The sequence below is a fragment of the Delphinus delphis genome, chromosome 2 (genome assembly GCF_949987515.2).
Source record: "Delphinus delphis chromosome 2, mDelDel1.2, whole genome shotgun sequence".
Lineage (NCBI taxonomy): Eukaryota > Metazoa > Chordata > Mammalia > Artiodactyla > Delphinidae > Delphinus > Delphinus delphis.
This window is the reverse complement of record NC_082684.1, coordinates 46,419,503-46,438,540: the sequence shown is the minus strand read 5'-3', so window position 1 is coordinate 46,438,540 and position 19,038 is coordinate 46,419,503. Positions and strand designations below refer to the sequence as shown.

The 19,038-nt window shown below is 49.7% G+C and overlaps 1 protein-coding gene across 4 annotated transcripts in view; it reads left to right on the top strand.

Moving 5' to 3' along the window:
* Positions 1-19,038, top strand: part of SAMD4A (sterile alpha motif domain containing 4A) — a 236,884-nt gene that overhangs the window by 202,709 nt on the left and 15,137 nt on the right. For all 4 annotated transcript variants that reach the window (XM_060004534.1, XM_060004532.1, XM_060004531.1 and 1 more), the window contains 5 exons: positions 2,303-2,636; positions 4,891-4,976; positions 9,867-9,985; positions 14,383-14,584; positions 15,923-16,049. In XM_060004534.1, coding sequence (XP_059860517.1) covers positions 2,303-2,636; positions 4,891-4,976; positions 9,867-9,985; positions 14,383-14,584; positions 15,923-16,049 — 868 coding nt within the window. The remainder of the gene's footprint in view (positions 1-2,302; positions 2,637-4,890; positions 4,977-9,866; positions 9,986-14,382; positions 14,585-15,922; positions 16,050-19,038) is intronic.

Genomic DNA, 19,038 nt, shown 5'->3' with positions numbered 1-19,038 from the left:
GGTTGGTACTCATACTTCAGGCTTTTAAAATTATGTCCTTGCTATTCTGGGCTCTCAGAAGATTAAATACTTCATTAGTAATCAGGGCCCTGGTAGTCACGGTCCTTCCCGGGTCCCGGGCAGAGGTCTCCTGCCTAAGCATTGGGCAGCACTGTGGCAGGGCAGGTCTACCCACCACACCACAGAAGACCCCCCAACCCCTGACGTCCAGCCCCAAGCATCTGAGCCTGTTCTGTGCCTCTGCGAGCATCGGGCAAACAGATAGATGTCTACCAGAATCAACTTTCACTCCTTTTTCTAGTAAATAATGCCCAGGATATAAAACTCTATGTATAGGAGGATCTAATTTTATTATATAAAGTCATGTATGTATTACAGACGATTATATACATTACAGGCATACCTCGCTTTACTGCACTTCGCACATACTGCCTTTTTCTTTTTTCTTTTTAACAAATTGAAGGTTTGTGGCAGCTCTGAGTTGAACAAGGCTTTTGGAGACATTTTTCCAACAGCATTTGCTTATTGCTTCATGTCTCTATGTCACATTTTGGTAATTCTCACAATATTTCAAACTTTTTCATTATTATTATATTTGTGATGGTGATCTGTGATCTTTGATGTTACTATTGCAAAAAAATTATGACTCATTAAAGGCTCCAGTCATGACTAGCATTATTTAGCAATGAAGTCTTTTTTTTTTTTTTAAAGACTTCTATTTTATTTATTTATTTTTTGGCTGCGTTGGGTCTTCGTTGCTGCACGCGGACTTTCTCTAGTTGCGGTGAGCGGGGGCTACTGTTCGTTGTGGTGCGTGGGCTTCTTATTGCGGTGGCTTCTCTTGCTGCGGAGCACGGGCTCTAGGCGCGCGGGCTCAGTAGTTGTGGCGCACGGGCTTAGTTGCTCCACGGCATGTGGGATCTTCCCGGACCAGGGCTCAAACCCGTGTCCCCTGCATTAGCAGGCAGATTCCTAACCACTGTGCCACCAGGGAAGCCCCAATAAGTATTTTTTAATTAAGGTATGTACATTGTCTTTTTTAGACATAATGCTATCGAATGTTTAATAGACTACAGTGTAGTGTAAACATAACTTTTATATACACCAGAAAACAAAAACCATTTGTGTGACTTGCTTTATTGAGATAACTGGTTTATTGAGGTGGTTGGGACCAAACCCGGAATATGTCCAAGGTCTGCCTGTATAGTATATACAGTTCTCATCTCATGTAGAAGAAATTCTTGCATCCCTGCCCCAGACTGCTGACTCCTACACTCAGGCCCCCATGGCTCCTTGGACCTCATTTTCCACCCCTCCCCTCCCCCACCCTGTTCTACCCCAGCCCTCCTTGCTGTTCCTCACACACTCCAGGCTCCCACCTCAGTGCCTGTGCCCTCTGCCTGGAGCACTCCCGGGAACCTGCAGCTCAGGCTCAACTGGGTTCCTGCTCCAATGTCACCCCGTCCCAGCAGCCCTGCCCTGTGCCTTAGTCTCTAGCATGATGAATGTTCATCTCATGGCAGGATGTAAACTCCCTGAGGGAATCCTACTGGCTTTCTCACCATATCCCCATGCCTAGCCCAGTGCACAGCAGGTCAGAACACCCAAAACATACTTATAGATTTAACAAAGAAGCACATAACACCGAAACCTGCAGCTTTACAAATATTAACATCATCACAACCACCTGATGAGGCAGGTCCTACTGTTACCTTCATTTTATCCCCAGGGAAACTGAGGTACAGAGAGGTTAAGTCATTTACCCAAGGTCACACAGCAGCATCAGAATTCAAACCCAGGCATCTGTCCTAGAGTCTGTGCTTTTAACCACCGCCTGTGTTGCTTGTATCATGCGCTGAATGAAGGTGTGAATGAGCACGTTCCTTCATCTACAACAAATCACACGCAGGTCAGGAAGCCACCATGTGACCCTGTATAACTTTGTTATACAGCTTCTAAAGTGTGTGCATGTAAACTAAATAAATGCATTTGAAAGAAAGGCATTGAGGGAGCCGGGGGAGGAGATGCGCCGAAATCATTTTAGTGATCATCACTAGATAGTGGGATTTTAAAGTGATCATATTTTCCTTGCCATACCTGTATGTATTTTCCAAGTTTTCTGCCTGGGCTAACAATAGAATGATTCAGTTTTCAATGGTTGCTCTTCCAAAGAACATTCTAATGAAGGGGTCAGCAGCCCTGAGCCCTGCGTGGGAACAGCTCGGGGAAGAGGTGGGGCGGCATGGAGGAGGGTCACCCAGTTCCTGACCCTCATGGAGGTCTTCTCCCTCCGACCATCCAGGACATCATCGAGGGGGGCAACCTGCGCATCCCCCTCCAGGAGCTGCACCAAATGATCCTGACTCCCATCAAGGCCTACAGCTCCCCAGGCGCCACCCCCGAGGCTCGCCGCCGGGAGTCCCAGGCCTCACACCCTCCTTCGCTGATGGGCCCGGAGAGCCAGAGCCCCGACTGCAAAGAGAGCGCCGCGGCCGCGGGAGCCACGGCCACTGCCTCGGCTGGGGCCAGTGGCGGGCTCCAACCGCACCAGCTGAGCAGCTGTGACGGGGAGCTGGCTGTCACCCCCCTGCCAGAGGGGGATCTCCCTGGGCAGTTCACACGTGTCATGGGGAAAGGTAGGACCCGATTCTCCCGCCTCCCCTTTCCTCTTCTCGACACCACTGACCAGAGCTCCCAGTTCCCGAGAGCCTTCCCCAGGGTGCTAGGCAAACTACCAGAGTACATGTCATTAGCCCATTTTATAGATGAGGAAAGTGCGGCCCGGAGAGGTTAAGGTATTTGGATCTGAATTTCAAGCTCTCTGATCCCCAAAGGCGTCTTCCTTCACCCTGGCTCCCTTCTCTCCCACTTCCTCAGACCAGGGCCTCCTGGGCCCTGCTGGCGGAGCGCTCTTCGGGCCTTTGGACGCTCAGGCTGAAGGCAGCCTTCCCACGGGCCACAGAAGGTACCACAGCCACACTGTGTGTGTCTGTAAGGCAGGATAGAATTCCCACGTGGTCCTTTGTGTAAGAGCGCCCCTTCTGCCTCTGACTGCCCTGTGCCCGGCCCTTATGCACATATCCTTGACCCAGTCTGACACTAGAATAATTTGTGCTTGATGGGGTATTTCTCAAAAAATCTCGATTATTTAAAAAATGTAGTGAATACCAGTACTTTTCCTTTGGGAAGGGGAAACAAGTTTTTTCTCTTCCATTGTGCAATATTTCAGACCATTTAAAACTGGGTTCTAACGAAAAGGACAGCTGAATCTTACAGGCGCAGTGAGACACTCCCTATGGTACATGTCCTTAAAAAGACTGAAATCTGTAGAAATCTGGCTCAGAGGAGATGGTTTGTAGCATCCCTTGGAGCTGAAATGCTGGTAGCTTCCTGGTCCGGGTAGGTCCCGCCACCTTCTCACTCTCCCCCACCCCCAAGTGGGCTCTTTGCTGTGTGGATTAGAGCAGATGGCCCCATGGGTGGAGGTACGGGTGGGCGTGGTTATCTGAGAGTGTGGTACATCACCCCCCTTCCCTGTGACAAGACCCATGTGGGCTCTGCCCTCAGGGGACTCGCAGTCCTCTGACATGGTGTCTTTTTAAAATTTAACTACTTTCAAATAAATTATAAAATTAATTCATGCTCTACATAAAAAATCAAAGCTAAACAAAATAGTGAAAGGTGAAAAATACGCCCACCTCCACCCCAGGCCCTGCCATCTTCGTCCTCAGAGGTAACCACTCTAAACGGTGCGGAATATCCCTTCAGAAACATTATAATCATGTACAAGCTCATGAGCATCCTTTTTACACACACACGGGTCCTGCTTACATGTTTCTCTGCAGCTTGTTTTTTTTACATGATATGCTTTCAGTATTTCTAGCAATACAAAAGCACCACCTCATTCTTTTTTAAAGGCTGCGTACTATTCCCCTGTATGCATAAACCATAATTTAACAGGGCCACAATGAATGGGCATTGAGATGGCTTCCACGTTTTGTTATTACCAACAATGCTATACTGAAAATCTACGTGAGATGGTATAAATGGGATTCTGTGACAGGTTGGTTATGCAGGATCAGGGAGAGAAAGGAATCCCGATGCCCGGTTTCAAGCTTCATGGCGGGGCATTTTTACTTCTCACTGACGTCTTTGTCAAACCATCTCCACCTGGCCTTCTAAACATTCCCATCAAAATCAGAGCCTCAGGACCTCTAGGATGAGAATAGAATGGGCTACACTAGCGTGGCCATGACCTGTCCAGGGGGGTTGTGTCCTCCACCTGCAGACTAGCTCTGCTCTGTCTCTACGAGAACTTCCTCGAGTGTGTAGGTGAATGTGAGCCTGTGCATGTATAAATGTGGGTACCGCTTTGAGAAAATCACCCTCCTGTGATTGAGTAGCAGTCTCCCTGCTCGTGTGCTGTGCCCACACACCTCACATCCTAAGAGGCGTGCCAGCCTCACTCCTCCGGATGAGATGTGCGGCTCATTCACAAAATTACGGCTCTTGCTCTCTGATAAGGGCTGATGGTCTTAATGCCTTTGAACTCCCTCTCAAAAGGAACCTCTTTCAAAGACAGGGCTCCGGACGCTGCTGCATTCTTCCTCTCCCAGAGTGGGCAGGGTTGCAGAAGGCTTAATATAGAATGGTATGCGTGGAATTAACCAAAGGGGCTTCTGGAGGCAAGGGCTCCTGTGGTAACCAAGCCTTTGACTTCAGTGGAATGAGGAGCCTCCTGGCCTTTTTTGTGAACGTGACATAAAGCCACAGTCACACATACCTCTCAAAATATTGGTCCTGAAAGGAAATCAGAGGCAGATCTCAGAGGTTAGGATGGGTGTACATTTCTCTGATTCACCTTCCCTTTTTTATTTTTTTAATTCCCAGTGTGCACACAGCTCTTGGTCTCCAGACCCGATGAGGAGAATATAAGTTCCTATTTACAGCTCATAGACAAGTGTCTAATCCATGAGGTGAGTAGTGACAGGTTTCACGAAACTGCTTTTTCTCATTGCTTAAAAGTGGTTCTCAGAGTTTCTGTGGTGTGATCATTTGGGTCTCCAACACCTTGTGTTTGAGTCGGGGGGTCATTAGTAATAGCTCGGGCAGAACGTGGCTGTGGTGGCTTCAAACCTAAACGCAGCTTGCGTATTACTCTGGGGTCCAGAGATTCACCTGGACTGAGCTCTGACTTGGGGGCAAATGCCTGAGAGAAACGTCCGGCTCCGGAAGCCTGCCCGAGGGACCGAGCCTGGGGAGGCTGACCACAGTCCTGCCACCTAGCCCCGGGGGTGTGGAAACATTTTCCCTTTGAGCTCAGGAAAATTGGAGGAGAGCGGGGAGAAAAGGAGAGCGTACAGAAGAAATAACGTGTGTCTGTGTGTATGTTGTATGTGGTTTGGTGGTTATTCTGCTGTATTTTGACTTGTGATTCTTATAAGAATTGGTTTTATTTTTTTTAATTTTTATTGGAGTAGAGCTGATTTACAATGTTGCATTAGTTTCTGCTGTACAGCAAAGTGAATCAGCTATACGTATACATATATCCACTCTTTTTTAGATTCTTTTCCCATAGAGGTCATTACAGAGTATTGCGTAGAGTTTCCTGTGCTATGCAGCACGTCTTTATTAGTTATCTATTTTATATAAAGTAGTGTGTCTATGTCTGTCCCAATATCTCCCAATTTATCCCTCCCCCCACCCCGCTTTCTCCCTTGGTAACCGTAAGTTTTTTTTTTTTTACATCTGTGACTCTGTTTCTGTTTTGTAAATAAGTTCATCTGTACCATTTTTTTAGATTCCACATATAAGTGATAACATATGATATTTGTCTTTCTCTCTCTGACTTACTTCACTCAGTGTGACAATCTCTAGGTAGCCTCCACCCAAACTCCCACTCACCCTTTTCAATGTCCAATCCTGACACTGCTCTCATTTGGGCCAGCAAAAAATCAATAGGAAGGAGAGAAGGCAAGAACAGGGGATGGATTTTAGAGCTCATTCATTCTGTAGATATTTATTAAGTACCTAGATCCTGCCCCTGGCTAGGGAGCTTCCCGTGGGAGGGGAGTGGGTGAGACAAAAGGAAAACAGGTCACCACACATATGACAATAAGGCCACCTCCGAGGAACTGGAGCCCAGGAGGCGGGTACCTACCCAGAGCCCAGAGGCACTCCGTCCAAGCCAGACCTGAAGGGCGAGCAGAATCTTAGTGGGAAAGTCTTGGTCCATGAGGAAGCGGAAGAGAGCAGTCAGGCAGAGGGAGCAGCGCTCGGAGGGGCCGAGGATGCTTGGAGTAGGCTTCAGCGGGGTCTGATCAGGGGAGCATTAACATTTCTGAAAAAGCACACCGGAACCCTGCTTCCTCTCCCACGCCCACACTCAGCACTGAGCCTTGAAGATACTGCAGGACAAGTTCCCTCCCACCTCGCCTCCAGTCTGCTGAGCCCAGGAGACAAAGTAACGAGTCCTCCAGCTGCCTCCGTTGGATGGTGCGCTAGCTTCCTAATTGGTCCACGCCAGCCCCGACGCTGTGGCCTGGCGCTTCTCCCTTTCCTGCCGTCGTGCGTGCCCTCCCTGGGCGTCCTGGCTCTCCTTTCTGTGTCTTTCCCCTTTTCCTCCCTGGAGCTCCAAGTGACAGGTGCCAAGGTGGCCCCGTGTGGGCTCATCTCCCCTGACTGCAGGGGAGGGGGGCACGTCACGGACGGGAGTCACGGGCAGAAAGGAGCTTGTGCCCTGCCCGCTTGCCTGCATCCATGTCAGGATGGAGGGGCCAGCTCTCTGCTTCGGGAGGGAAAATGGTGTTTGAGGCTTTTTATGATTTGAGTTTGAGTAGAGGGAACACGTTTGAATAATTTTCCACCGCCTCGGGTTATTCTGTGTGTGCAGAACCCACCCTCCCCGCGAGGCCCTGTCGAGGCACAGTCTCCAACCGGGCTGGAGACTCGCCGGGGCTCCGAGACACAGGGCTCCCTTTCACAGCCCGATCTTGCTGTTCTTTAGCCAGTGGATGGGAGGGTGTTGACTGCCGAGACACCTTCCTTCCTCCCCAGGGACAAAGGAGCCAAATCCCTAGAGGAGTAAAAGGACAGGAAAGTTCTGAATCTTATTTCCGAGACCAGTCACTTCATCTCCTGGATTATAAGCCCAGGCTTCTCGCCTCCTTGCCGTCTTGAGAAGGTTCTGGGAAGAAGAGCTCTTGCCCCCTTTATGACCCTTGTAATCCAGCCACAAGAGCTGTAGGACACATCTTCATCCAGACAGACATATGGGTCTGGGCCTGACAGGGACAGAGAACTCAGAAGTGGCTGACCGGCTGTGTCTGGGCATTCTGGAGTCTGGAGTCTTCCTTCCCCTCCAGCCCCCGAGGAGGCTGCTGCCAGCGCAACCCAGAGCTGCCTGGAGCCGGCTGAGATGAGGCGCTGGCATCCCAGCTGATAGCAGAGCTCCCACAACCGAGTGCTATTTGCAGGCACACATGGGAAGCAGCTCTCAGAAATCACTCATTACCAGCCATGGTCTAGCTCCTCTCCAAGCCTCCCAGCCGCAGCTCCCAGGACTGAGAACAGCCACACGCTCAGCACTCCTGAGGGGCCCGTTCCCATCTGCAGCCCCAACTACGTGAGCCTGTTGCCCCGCTGCTGAGTGGATGAGCTGACCTCTCTGAGGGGGCATAAACATTTCCATCTTCTTGGGTGCTCCTTGCCGCCAGGGGAGATGTCACATATGAACCAGTGTCCCTGGAAGCGCTTTGAATGCACATCTGTAAAGTGAGCCATTTACTCCTTTGTCACTTGGAAACTCAGGTGGGCTCCAGACCAGCTCAGTGTTGTAGTTCTGAGACCTCGAAGTCATTGGTTGGAGTTTAAGGGTTGAAGACCAAAGCTTATGAATGTGATGGACATTCATATGCTGCCACCAAAGGGCTGGTCCGTGCAACCGAAAAACCTAGTCAGTGTCTGTGGGCAGCACACAGTGACCCATGGCGAAGAGCCAGGCATGTTCTGAGTATCCTAAGTGCCCTTTGTGTGTGAATTTCATTTAATCCTTACAAGTTCCCTTTGATGAGGTATTATTAACCTGAGTTTTTAGAAGGAGCAGAGTCTCAGGTAGAGGAACTTGCATAAAGATGTGCAGGGATTCAAGCCCTGCCCATTTGCATCCAGAGGCTTCCACTGACCCACTGGGCCGGACTCTCCTCTCCTCCCCAAGTCGTCTTGACCAGCGCACCTGCATCTTGTGTCCTCGCTCAACATTTGGCTGAATAAGCTGGTCAGAAGCAGAATCTACCCATCCCTTTATTAGTCTAGCAGAAATGCTTGCCTTTTGCAGTTTTTGAAGCTATTCCTGTATAGCTGGACACTCGCTGAACATCACCAGCAAATGAGAGGGACCACAGAGGAGAACCACATCCTCACCTTTTAGCCGTGAGACCATCCACCATGCACCTTAAGGCGTGTCAGCACATTTATCTCTAACGGGGCACTGAGTGCCTGCTGGGGAAGTCCACCTTGATGACTGTGCTCAGTGGCATCTGGCTAAGGTCAGCCAGGAGGAAGGGGTTTGCAAGTCGTCAGTACCTTTTCCACAATATGACTAACGTCTTCTTGCTTTTGTTCACATAGCTCTCCTGTGTTCAGGTCCTTAAAGATGAAGTGTCATTGGAAGAAAATAAAACTGTCATTTTTTTCTGTCTGTTTAAGGAATCTGTTTCCTTTATGGGAAACAGACATATAGTCTGTTACTCTAAGTATTCATTTATTTCTACTTAAAGTATTTCATGCTTTATTGACAAAACTACTTGGGTATGGTATCTCCATCACTGTTACTGCTAGTCAGTCAGATCCAGTGGCTTTATGACAGTGCGTGGACCACAGTTCTAGGCACTTGACAGGGGTTTCCTGTATTGCATGTGTAGTCCTCACCATCTAGAACACTGCATGGCCATGGCTTATCTGCAGCAGAATTCCCAGGGCACTTGCTGCAAACACAAACCCCTAGACTTCTCTCCATATCTATGAAATCAGGCTCTGGTGGGGAGAAGGGGTTCAGAAATCTGCATTTTAACAGTCTCCTGGGGGATCCTAATATATCATGAATTTGAGAGTCCCTGCCTTGGGGTCTCATAGCCCCTGTGAAGTCCTTCCCTGGGCTTCGCTTGAGTACATAGGCTGTACACACAAAGACACATGATATAGGTGAGAGTGTGTTACGTATGGGGCAGTAGGCAAAGCATCCCCAAACACCAGTTTTACTAGAAAAGACTTGAGAAGGCATCAGATCTACCCATTTTCCTAAACCTTAGACAAAATTTAGGTGAGGAATGGTGCACTGGGGTTGTGTAGAGCATGGGGCCCCTTAACTGGAGATTGCTCAGCAGAGGCCAGACACGCCGAGAGTACATTCCCTTTTCCGAAGCCCCACAGACCACTCCAGGGTGAACACACACCGTCAAGCAGATTGATTTTTTGGAGTGGTTTAGCATTTCCATGGATTATGAAAATGCCTGTAAAAGCCCAAGTAGTCAACAATCAATTTTGCAATTCATTCTTGGTTAATAAACAGAGTCCAGAGTGGAGTCAGGGGAAAGTGGAAAGAGGGTATGGATCTGCCAGAGATGCAACCAAAATCGAGGGTTGTCAAAAGCTTAATGCATGTACCTTACCAGGCACCTCCAATGTCAAATAACTTGAATTTTCAGTACAGGCAGCTCCCAAATAAAACTGACTGCTGTTTGGAGCAGGTTGGAAACAAGGTGAAGAAAAGGCAGCTGCAGGACTCCGATGTTTCCCCGATTAATCGCGTGTTTCTCCCTCTAATGCCAGGCTGCGTCACCCATTAAAAAGTCCTGTTTGTTTTGCAGGCATTTACAGAGACACAGAAAAAACGATTGTTGTCATGGAAACAGCAGGTGCAGAAGCTCTTTCGGTCTTTCCCTCGGAAAACCCTTCTAGACATATCAGGATATCGACAGCAAAGAAAGTATGTTGGGATTTCAGTCTTCGTACTGCATGGTGGTTCCAGTACCTCACTGTCTGCTTAGGTTCCAGGGGCAGGACTACACAGGGCATCATTCCTCGTTTATCAGGGCGCCCTATGACAAGTCCAGATCACATTCCTTAAACAGGTGGGGTTGGGAAAAAGCTGTAGAGGGAAAGAATTCCCAGAGGAAGAGCTGAATGTGATCTTGGGGAACTCAACTGACATGGTCAAAATGACGGCATTGGTCTGGATGGGCTTCGAGTGGGGAGTGGGTACGAGCTAACGAATGCCCACAAAACACTTGGTGGTTTACCCACAACAGGGGGCTCTGAAAGGACAAAAACGGGTTGTTCTCTCCACACCTTAAGTGGTAGTGTAATTTTTTCTCCCTTCTGGCTGCAGACAAGCTAATTATAGTTGGTGGCAGGGTGAAGAGCCCAGTGCTAGTCTATTTTGGTCTGAGCTGCAATCTAAGAGTGGAGCAGTGCCATTCTTGATTTTTCATAGTACTTCAGCTTCTTGGATGTCGTTAAAAATAAGCCTCGTTGTACTTTAGAACCCATTACCTTAATCTGGTTTTAAGTTGAGGAATCTAATTGCATATTAAAGGTGAATTACAGTGACAATCTGGGGGAGGAATCACGGGGAGGGGTAGAGGGAAGCCTTGAACAATGACAGGGAGTTTTGGGGAGACAAGGGAATGACGATGATGCAGATATGCTGAAAAATCAACATTCTGTTTTACTTTTTTCAACATGAGCAGATAAATACTCGTTTTTTTCGCTTGCACCTAGCAAGTTCTGAACTCATTTCTCAGTGCATATGTAGAAGCTCTGTCTGTGTTAAAAGGTTGGGCATTTATTTGCATAAGTGTGCCTTGAAACATCACTGTTTTATAAATTACTTCAGGGAGATAAGGCCAGTTGGAACTTGTGAAAAGTCTTCATTGAAGATTAATGTAAAAATTGAAGTGTTATCATATTCCAGCATATATAACACAGTTATTTATTAAACAAACATTTAGCATGTACTTTGTGCCAAGTGGGTATCCAAGCACTTAAGAATATTAATACATTTAATCCTTGCAACAGCCATATGAGGTAGAGGTGCTATTATCAACCCCAATTTACAGAAGAGTTGGGAGGCAGTGGCATCCGGGATTTGGACCAGGCAGGCCAGCGTCAGCTCCAGAGTCAGTGCTCTTAACCACTGCGGTTGCCGGGCAGCTCTCCTGGTCCCCGGATGATGTGCAGAAAAGAGAGTCAGACAAAACAATACTCTATTGCCAGCTCCTTGGCCCCAAGCCTCCCTGGAGGGTTGGGCGGACCACCTGTGCACCCTGAGGATTCCTGGGGGCCCAGATGAAAGGCGAGGCCTGCTCCTTAGCCTTCTTCCCTGGGGCTGCCCCCTTCCCAGGCTCTCCCTCTTCTTGACCCCCAAGAAAGGGGAGGAAGATCCGGACCCCTCTTGTAACACCAGGCCCTTGGGAGACAAGTTCCAAGAGGAAGAAGGAATTCAGAAGTTGAAGATGAAAACAGAGCTTTCAAGCTCTTTTGTCTTCCTCCCCGAAGTGCCATCCGCTGCTTCCGTCTGCCCTGCTCTGTCCTTGGTCCACATCACTGTTCCCCTTAACCTTGACTCCTCTACAGTGTTATCAACTGACGCTTGAATTGGGCTAACCCAAGGTTTGCCAGATTGGTCCTCCTTTTATTGATTAGATCAGGATGAATGCAGTCATCAATTATGGATGTTCAACTGGAAGTTGCTGAAGCTCCAGAAAATAATTCATTCTCATAAATATTACCTCTGGGATCTTTTTATGCTATTAATTTGCTTTGAAGACCTGTTTCTCCCATAATACAAAGGTAACTGCAGCCCAGCCCCTCCTTGAATTATCACAAATCCCAAATTAATTGGTTCTTATTAATGTTATTTTATCAGTCATTTCAAGGAAATGAACTCAGTTGGTTAGATGTAGGAAAGCACAGAAAGACACAGATGGGCAGAGCAAGAGAATGAGAAATGGAAACTGACGTTTGTCACTTTGTTCTCTCCCGAGAAAGAATGATTATTTCATTAAGCCTAGTGATCTGAAGTGACTTAAGCTTTCACTCTGGTTACCAGCAGCGGCAAGCCTCAATAAGCCTGACTTTGTAATAACCAAGTTTAGGACACCACGGTGAGGTCCACCGTCATTCGACGGCCTAACCAAATTCTCCCCTCCATCCAGCCTATCCCCAGAATGTTCTGGGCTCTACCAGCTCTGTGAATGCTAACTTTAGGAGTCCACGTTTCTCCCGTGACTAAATGTCCCATTACAGAATCCTCTGGCTACATTATGTTGCTTAAGAATATAGTCTTGCCTGCCTGGAAGCACAAATCATTTTAGGATCACTCGCTGACTGCTCTGTTTTGCATATGAAATAACTTTTTAAAAATCCAACCAAAAAGGAAGATGAGCAAAAAAGCTGTCTGCACTAAATAAGGAAAAATCTTAGGAGAATACTAAATCATCATACCAGGTGGCCAAAATTCTGGCTCCAAAAACCAAAGGACTAGTTTTCATAGTTTAAAAAACAAAAACAACCCCCCACCCCTCAAAACAGCCACTTGATCCTTGTCTCCACCTGTCACATGTTGTCCATACCCCAGAGGAGGTCTCTTCCATCACTTGAGATTACTTCTGCTCCTCTGGGCCTGAATTTCTTCTTTCAAACCAAACATTTTAAACCTTAGTAAAAGAAGGAAGAAAGGGGGAGAATGGGAGAAAGAATGAGATAAACCAAGAGACCTAGAACCCGTGAGTGTCCTTCTCACCACGTGTACATGAGCCTCTGACTGGAATTGGGAACCATTCTTTTGGGTCACAAAAGCCTAGAAGTGGAAAAACACAGCCCAGAAATCAGTTGCCACCAGCTCACCGTGGCATTCTCTTCCCTGCTCCCGCCGCGCGCCCCCCCAGGAAATTTAGGAATTCTAAGGAAGAAACGCTTTCTGAGATCAACTGTGCTGATGACTTAGATGCTCCACCCCACCACCACACACACACACACACACACACACACACACACACACACACACACACACACACACACACACACACACACACACACACACACACACACACACACACACACACACACACACACACACACACACACACACACACACACACACACACACACCTCTCTCCCTCAGGAAATAACTGTTTTGCAGCACCTCCCCTCCCCATCATCTGGTTAAACTACGTCAGCTCTGCCTCCTGGAGTCTCCGCACAGGCTTGGTACAAACCTCCCCTGTGTGGCTGGGAAAGCAAGTCTATTCCATCTTGTGGCCATCGGAGGTAAAGCATTTTGACTGAAACATCAGTGAATGACTAAAGCTGACTCTTCTTGGAAAGAATGTGCTGGTTCCTGAAACCCTGCTGGCTGCCGTGCACCCTCCCAGAACTTGAGGCCTGCTGGAGAGGATGAGTTCTTCAGCACTGAGGTCACCAGACCAATGGGAGCACGGTGTCCGAGCATGATGCCACGGGTCCGCGGCTGCCTCCCTGCGTGGACCCAGGCGAAGCCTGTGACCTCTGGGTCTTTCTCTGGGGAGGGCCTGAGGAGTGGGGAACAGTCGGTGTCCTAGGTCCAGAGCGATTGCAAACATCATCATCTTCATTCTCATATCCCTCCTCTTCACCTGGAGTCAGAGCCCCAGACGTGGGGTCAGCTCTCCCATTTGGAGAGGTGATTATAATGCCAGAGACTCATTCATTCGTTCACTCAGCCTGCGTTTACCGCCAGGAGCTGATCCAGGCAGGAGGGACCTGCAGGGTTGATGAGGACAGACACCATCTTTTTTCTCATGGAGCTTACGTTCTAGTGGGGCTCAGAGGCCACTCCTTCCAAGTCTGCTGTACAGACAGACATCAGAACCGGACTGTGGTCTGAAGGAAGGGGCACAGATCCTGGCTCTGCCGCTTTCTTACCGTGTGGCCCCTTGACAGGAACGTGAGTGCTCAGGGCCCGTGACACAGTGGAAGAAGGCTGTAGAGCACACGGGTTAACCTTCTGGGCTCATGGTCCAGCACTGCCCCCCAATGGCTGTGTGACCTTTGAGAAATTATTAAGCTCTCTGTTTTACTTCTCCAGCTGTAAATGGAGATAGAGTGCCTACTTCATAGGATTGTCGTGAGGATTGAAGAATCAACATCAAAGTCCCAGGGCGGTGCACGTGATGTTAGCTCTCAGATGTTAGCTGTCATTTAGTCATAGAACCCTGACCCCCGTAGACCTCATAATGGTCAAAATGTGAGCAGACCCCAAGGAGGCATCCTGCTGGCAGCCCGGGGGTTGGGAAGGGCTGAGGGGGACTGATGGCCTCTGTTCTTCCCTCTTGGCTCTCACAGCCGCGGCTTCGGGCAGTCCAACTCCCTCCCGACGGCTGGCTCTGTGGGCGGTGGCATGGGCAGGCGGAACCCACGCCAGTACCAGATCCCCTCCCGGAACGTCCCTTCCGCCCGCCTTGGCCTCCTGGGCACCAGCGGATTCGTCAGCTCCACCCAGCGCAACACCGCAGCCAACCCCACCATCATGAAACAAGGAAGACAGGTCTGCTCGGCCCCGGGGAGGAGGGTGGGCAGGCCCAGCTCAGGGCCTGAGGCTCAGACAACCCCAAGGCGAGAGGAGAGGCCCGGGGGGGCTAGACTGAGGACAGTTGTCCCTGTGGCTCGGAGGTTGTTTGCACTGTTTCTCAGGAAGACAAAGCGAGGCCACGGCAGCAACTGGCTTTGTGGGGATTTTGTTTAGGCTGCCCCACGACCGCTTTAACCTTGGGGGCCCTGCACACAGGGGGCCTTTAGGAAGAAATGCAAGACCTGTTTCTTCTTTGCCTTGATCCTTGACCTGCCCCAGCAGATCCCACTGCCTTCCAAATTTGGCTTCCAGAGCATCTGAGGGCTTCTTAGCCTTTTTATCTGAGGCAAATAGCTCCTTTGTCATGGTCCCAGCTGTGGTGGAGAACCCACAGGAAGGAGCCTGAGAAAGGCTGTCACAGGGAGAATTGAAACATTCTCAGGCGGTCAAGGCCAGGCTGCCCAGAGATTCTCGCCATGGGATATAGAGCCACAACCTCTGTCCCCTGGGTCCTCGTCCCAGTACTCCCACCCTCCCACCCAGCGCCTCCCACCTGTGTAGCCCCTGCTCTGTGGGGACTCTGCAGATCGGGGCTGGGGTTAGAGGGACACCAAGTGAGTCTGAGGTTCTGGGTTGTCATGAGAAACTAAGGGATGAGAGCTTGATTTACAAAACAGGAAACAGTTCCTGGCAAGACAGGCAGGATTCACTCCCCCCAGGGAAACAGCACAGGGTAGGAAAAAGCCCCACTCTCTGACCATTGTGGGAAGCCCCCAGATGGGCCCAAGAGGAACTCACTGCTAGGACACCCGCGTAATAATAAACACACAAGCTGACTTGTGCCAGCTCTTTGCCAGCTGAGAGGTTCTTTTTTCTCCTCCTTGCTTTGTAGTAAATTGTAAGAATCTCAGAGAGAAAATCAACTGAGAGCCCTGAAATAGTTTGTGCTCTTCGTTGCAGACATTTATAGAACTCCCCCCATTTCCTAGAAAAGTGATAGGAAAAGCAAAGGCAACAGAAGGGATAAAAAGAGTTTTGGAGCTAGCAAGGGAGATTGGTGTCCAGATTAAGTTGAGGCTTAGAGAGGAGCCTGAGGCTAAGGACGTTTCGCCGGGGGTGGGGTGGGGGGGAAGCGGGGGACTGAACGGAATCTAAAGCCCCTCTCTCTGAATAAGCAGATGGATCGCGCTGGCCTATAAGCCCTTTCCCAGAAGTTAGCAGAGAGTCCTCCCAGGGTACTTGCCTCCTGGATTCTGGCTGTGGGCCCCCCCAGGTGTCCGGAGTAATGGGTTCTGCTTTCGTGTTTCTCCCTAGAACCTCTGGTTCGCCAACCCCGGGGGCAGCAACAGCATGCCAAGCCGCACCCACAGCTCAGTCCAAAGGACCCGCTCGCTGCCCGTGCACACTTCACCGCAGAATATGCTGATGTTCCAACAGCCAGGTAGGGCCCAGCCCTCCATCCTTCGCTCTCCTCTCGGGGAGGCCAGGTCACCAAAACAGATGCCCCAGTGAACCCAGGCAGAAAGTGCTTAGCCTCAACTGTCACCATGCATTCTTTTGAGCTTATAGAAGCCTTTCCTTTTTTAAACCGTGTCTTGCCAGCATGAATAGCGGCTGGTTGGCTGGGAGCCAGCACACGGAGCTTGAGTTGGTTGTGATCTGTTGGGGGTATTTTTGATCCTAGTTATATTTCTGGATTGATGAACCCAGGGATATTACTGGGGGGTTTTCAGGGCGGAGTTGGGAGGGGTTTCACGTGTAGTGTGTGTGTCGTTGGTATATACGTGGGGGAATGTGTAGATAGTGAGACAGAGAAAGAAAACTTGACAGTGCAGATGCTGAGAGACCTCCCCCTGGTTTGGGAGTTCCTTGCACACGTGACCGCTGATCCAGCCATCTTCCCTTTACTTGGGTAAAGAGCAGCTTGGTGCACCTCATGTCAATTTCACCTTTGACCACACCTCCTCAGAGTAGCCAGAATTACATACAGCCAACAGATGCCTGCACCTTCTTCTGTGCAGACAGTGACCTCTTAGACTCCATGAGTAATGCAAAGCCCCGCAAGCAATTACTACATGGGTCGCACCTGGAAGAAGGTCCTCACCCTGGGTAGACATGCTCTGTACCATGTCTTACAGGAGTTTGAGGGGAAATGTCACTGTGGCCTGGGTGGGCAAAGAAGCTTCTCAGAGTCATAGGTGAGCTTCAGGGAGCAGAGGGTGAAGAGGTGGAAAGAGGAGGGTGGAGTTGCAAGCAGAAGGAGCTAAGAGAGCAAGACTGCAAGGGTATCGAGTCCCACGGCGGCTCGGCAGAGGGGTCAGGCTGAAGTAGCGGCAGGTAGACCAAGGGAGCTGGAAAGACTGCAGCCAAAGGTGGGACGCTGAATCCAAGGCCGAGGAGCTCAGACTCCAGCTGCTCTCAGTGAGGAATCGATAAACGATTTTGAGCAGGGGCGTCAGACAGGGCTAAGCATGGAGGAGTGAAGGGAAGGCAGGCTGGAGGAGGAGAGGCCCCCGAGGAGAAGGGTGGGAGCCACCAGGGCATAACGTATGTCAGGAAAGGACGGGACGTCCACAGAGTCCAGACGCTGGTTTAAAATTGCTTCTTGATGGGCTTCCCTGGTGGCGCAGTGGTTGAGAGTCCGCCTGCTGATGCAGGGGACACGGGTTCGTGCCCCAGTCCGGGAAGATCCCACATGCCGCGGAGCCTGCGCGTCCAGAGCCTGTGCTCCCTAACGGGAGAGGCACTTTGGTTTTAAAGCTCCTTTTCTTCATTTTGATACTTGCTATTTTTCTTCCCAGGAAGAAATACTTAATAAAATTTTGGGGGTTGTGAAGGCCTTCTCCCTGGGTCATTTAGTCCCAGCCTCTGTTTTCATGTAGAATTATGTATAATCCATTCCCAGTAGAAAGAGTACCTGGACAAGATTTGAAGACATCCTGGGCACGAGACCTTTCACCTTCAATGAATAGTTCACCCTGACCTCAGCCCCAGGACTGCAGCCCAGCCACCGTGCAACCTCACGGGAGCCCTCGCGTAGCCGACCGCTCTCTTCCAATCCTAACATACTTGTAGACTTCTCCATTCTTTCCTACCTCTTTTTTCCTCCCTGCAGCTCTCTTCCAAGTCCTCAGTCACCCTCTTTGTCCCCCATCTTAATTGGGCAGACCAGGCCCACCAGGAAGAGCTGGGCCATCCCTGGGAGAAGAACCGTTTGGGTCTGTTGATCTGAATCCTCCACCTGCACTATGTTTCCCCTCTGCTCTTATACAGCAACGCTGAACAGTTGGCTTATGCTCAGGTCAGCTATGACCCTAACATTGTCTCCACCCTCTTCCCGTGAAGCCTCTTGTTCCCGTAGTTAAAGAATCAAATACTACCAAACAGCTTGTAAGAGAAAATGACTCCCCCTGCCCTCCCCTCCCAGCCCAGAGTCCCATCTCCAGAAGCAGCACTTCCAGCTGTTTTCAGTTTTCCTGGTAGTTATCTGCAAGTCTCTCAATAATGTTCTTCACATACTGGACTTAGAACCCTTGGGTTATTGTTGTTGTTTTAATTAACCTCTCACCCGAACCTGACAAACCCACTTCCAGCAAGGCCCTGATGAGGCAAGGCATTTCTGGTAACCACGGCCCGGGGACAGGACTGCTCCGTATTTCCTGACTGCAAATACCCTGGTTAGGGCTCAGCAGAAGCCACTCCTAAGTCCTGCCCGGCACCCTTGGCCCATGTGGGGTGGCTCTTCCTGAGACATGGCCATGAAGGGCGAGGCAGGGCACAGCTGTGACCCAGGATCCCTGGCTAAAGGGAAAGCAGGCTGCAGAAAGTCCCCCCATGGGCGCAGAAAGTTCCTCCTCAGCCTTTGCATCTAGGGCCTGAGGGCCAGGGGCTGGGACTAGACCATAAGCCTCACATCAGGTAGGCAGATATCAGGACGGCAGAAAGCGGCTTTCATCTTTACACAAGCAGTAGTAATTGTGAACGCAAAGTGGAATAGAGATGTGCGACCAACCCAAAATTGAATACTCAGAAAACTGTGCTACATTCCAACATAGTGGTTTCCTCCTGGCCATTGGATGTCTTCAAAGCACCCATTTTGACCCATCTGAGCAAATCTTGAAGACTACACTACATTCTAAGGAAGTTTGGATTCTGTAAACTTAAAATAATCCCATCAAGATGATGGAATGTCTCCAAAGAATAAAGAAAAGCCTGGGGGCTAGAACCAGCCTCCAAGTTGTGTATCAATTCATCAGTCACCTTGCTTGAATTTGCGAGACACTTCTTTCTTTCCTGGACCTACAGAATCCGTGGGCCCCTTGGAGGCCAGGGCAGGAGGGGTGGTTCTCCACTTCATTCCCATGTGGACAGATTTAAAATGTTTCCCAGGACAAGCCAGGAGAGCCATCGGTGATTGTTGCCTCTTGCTG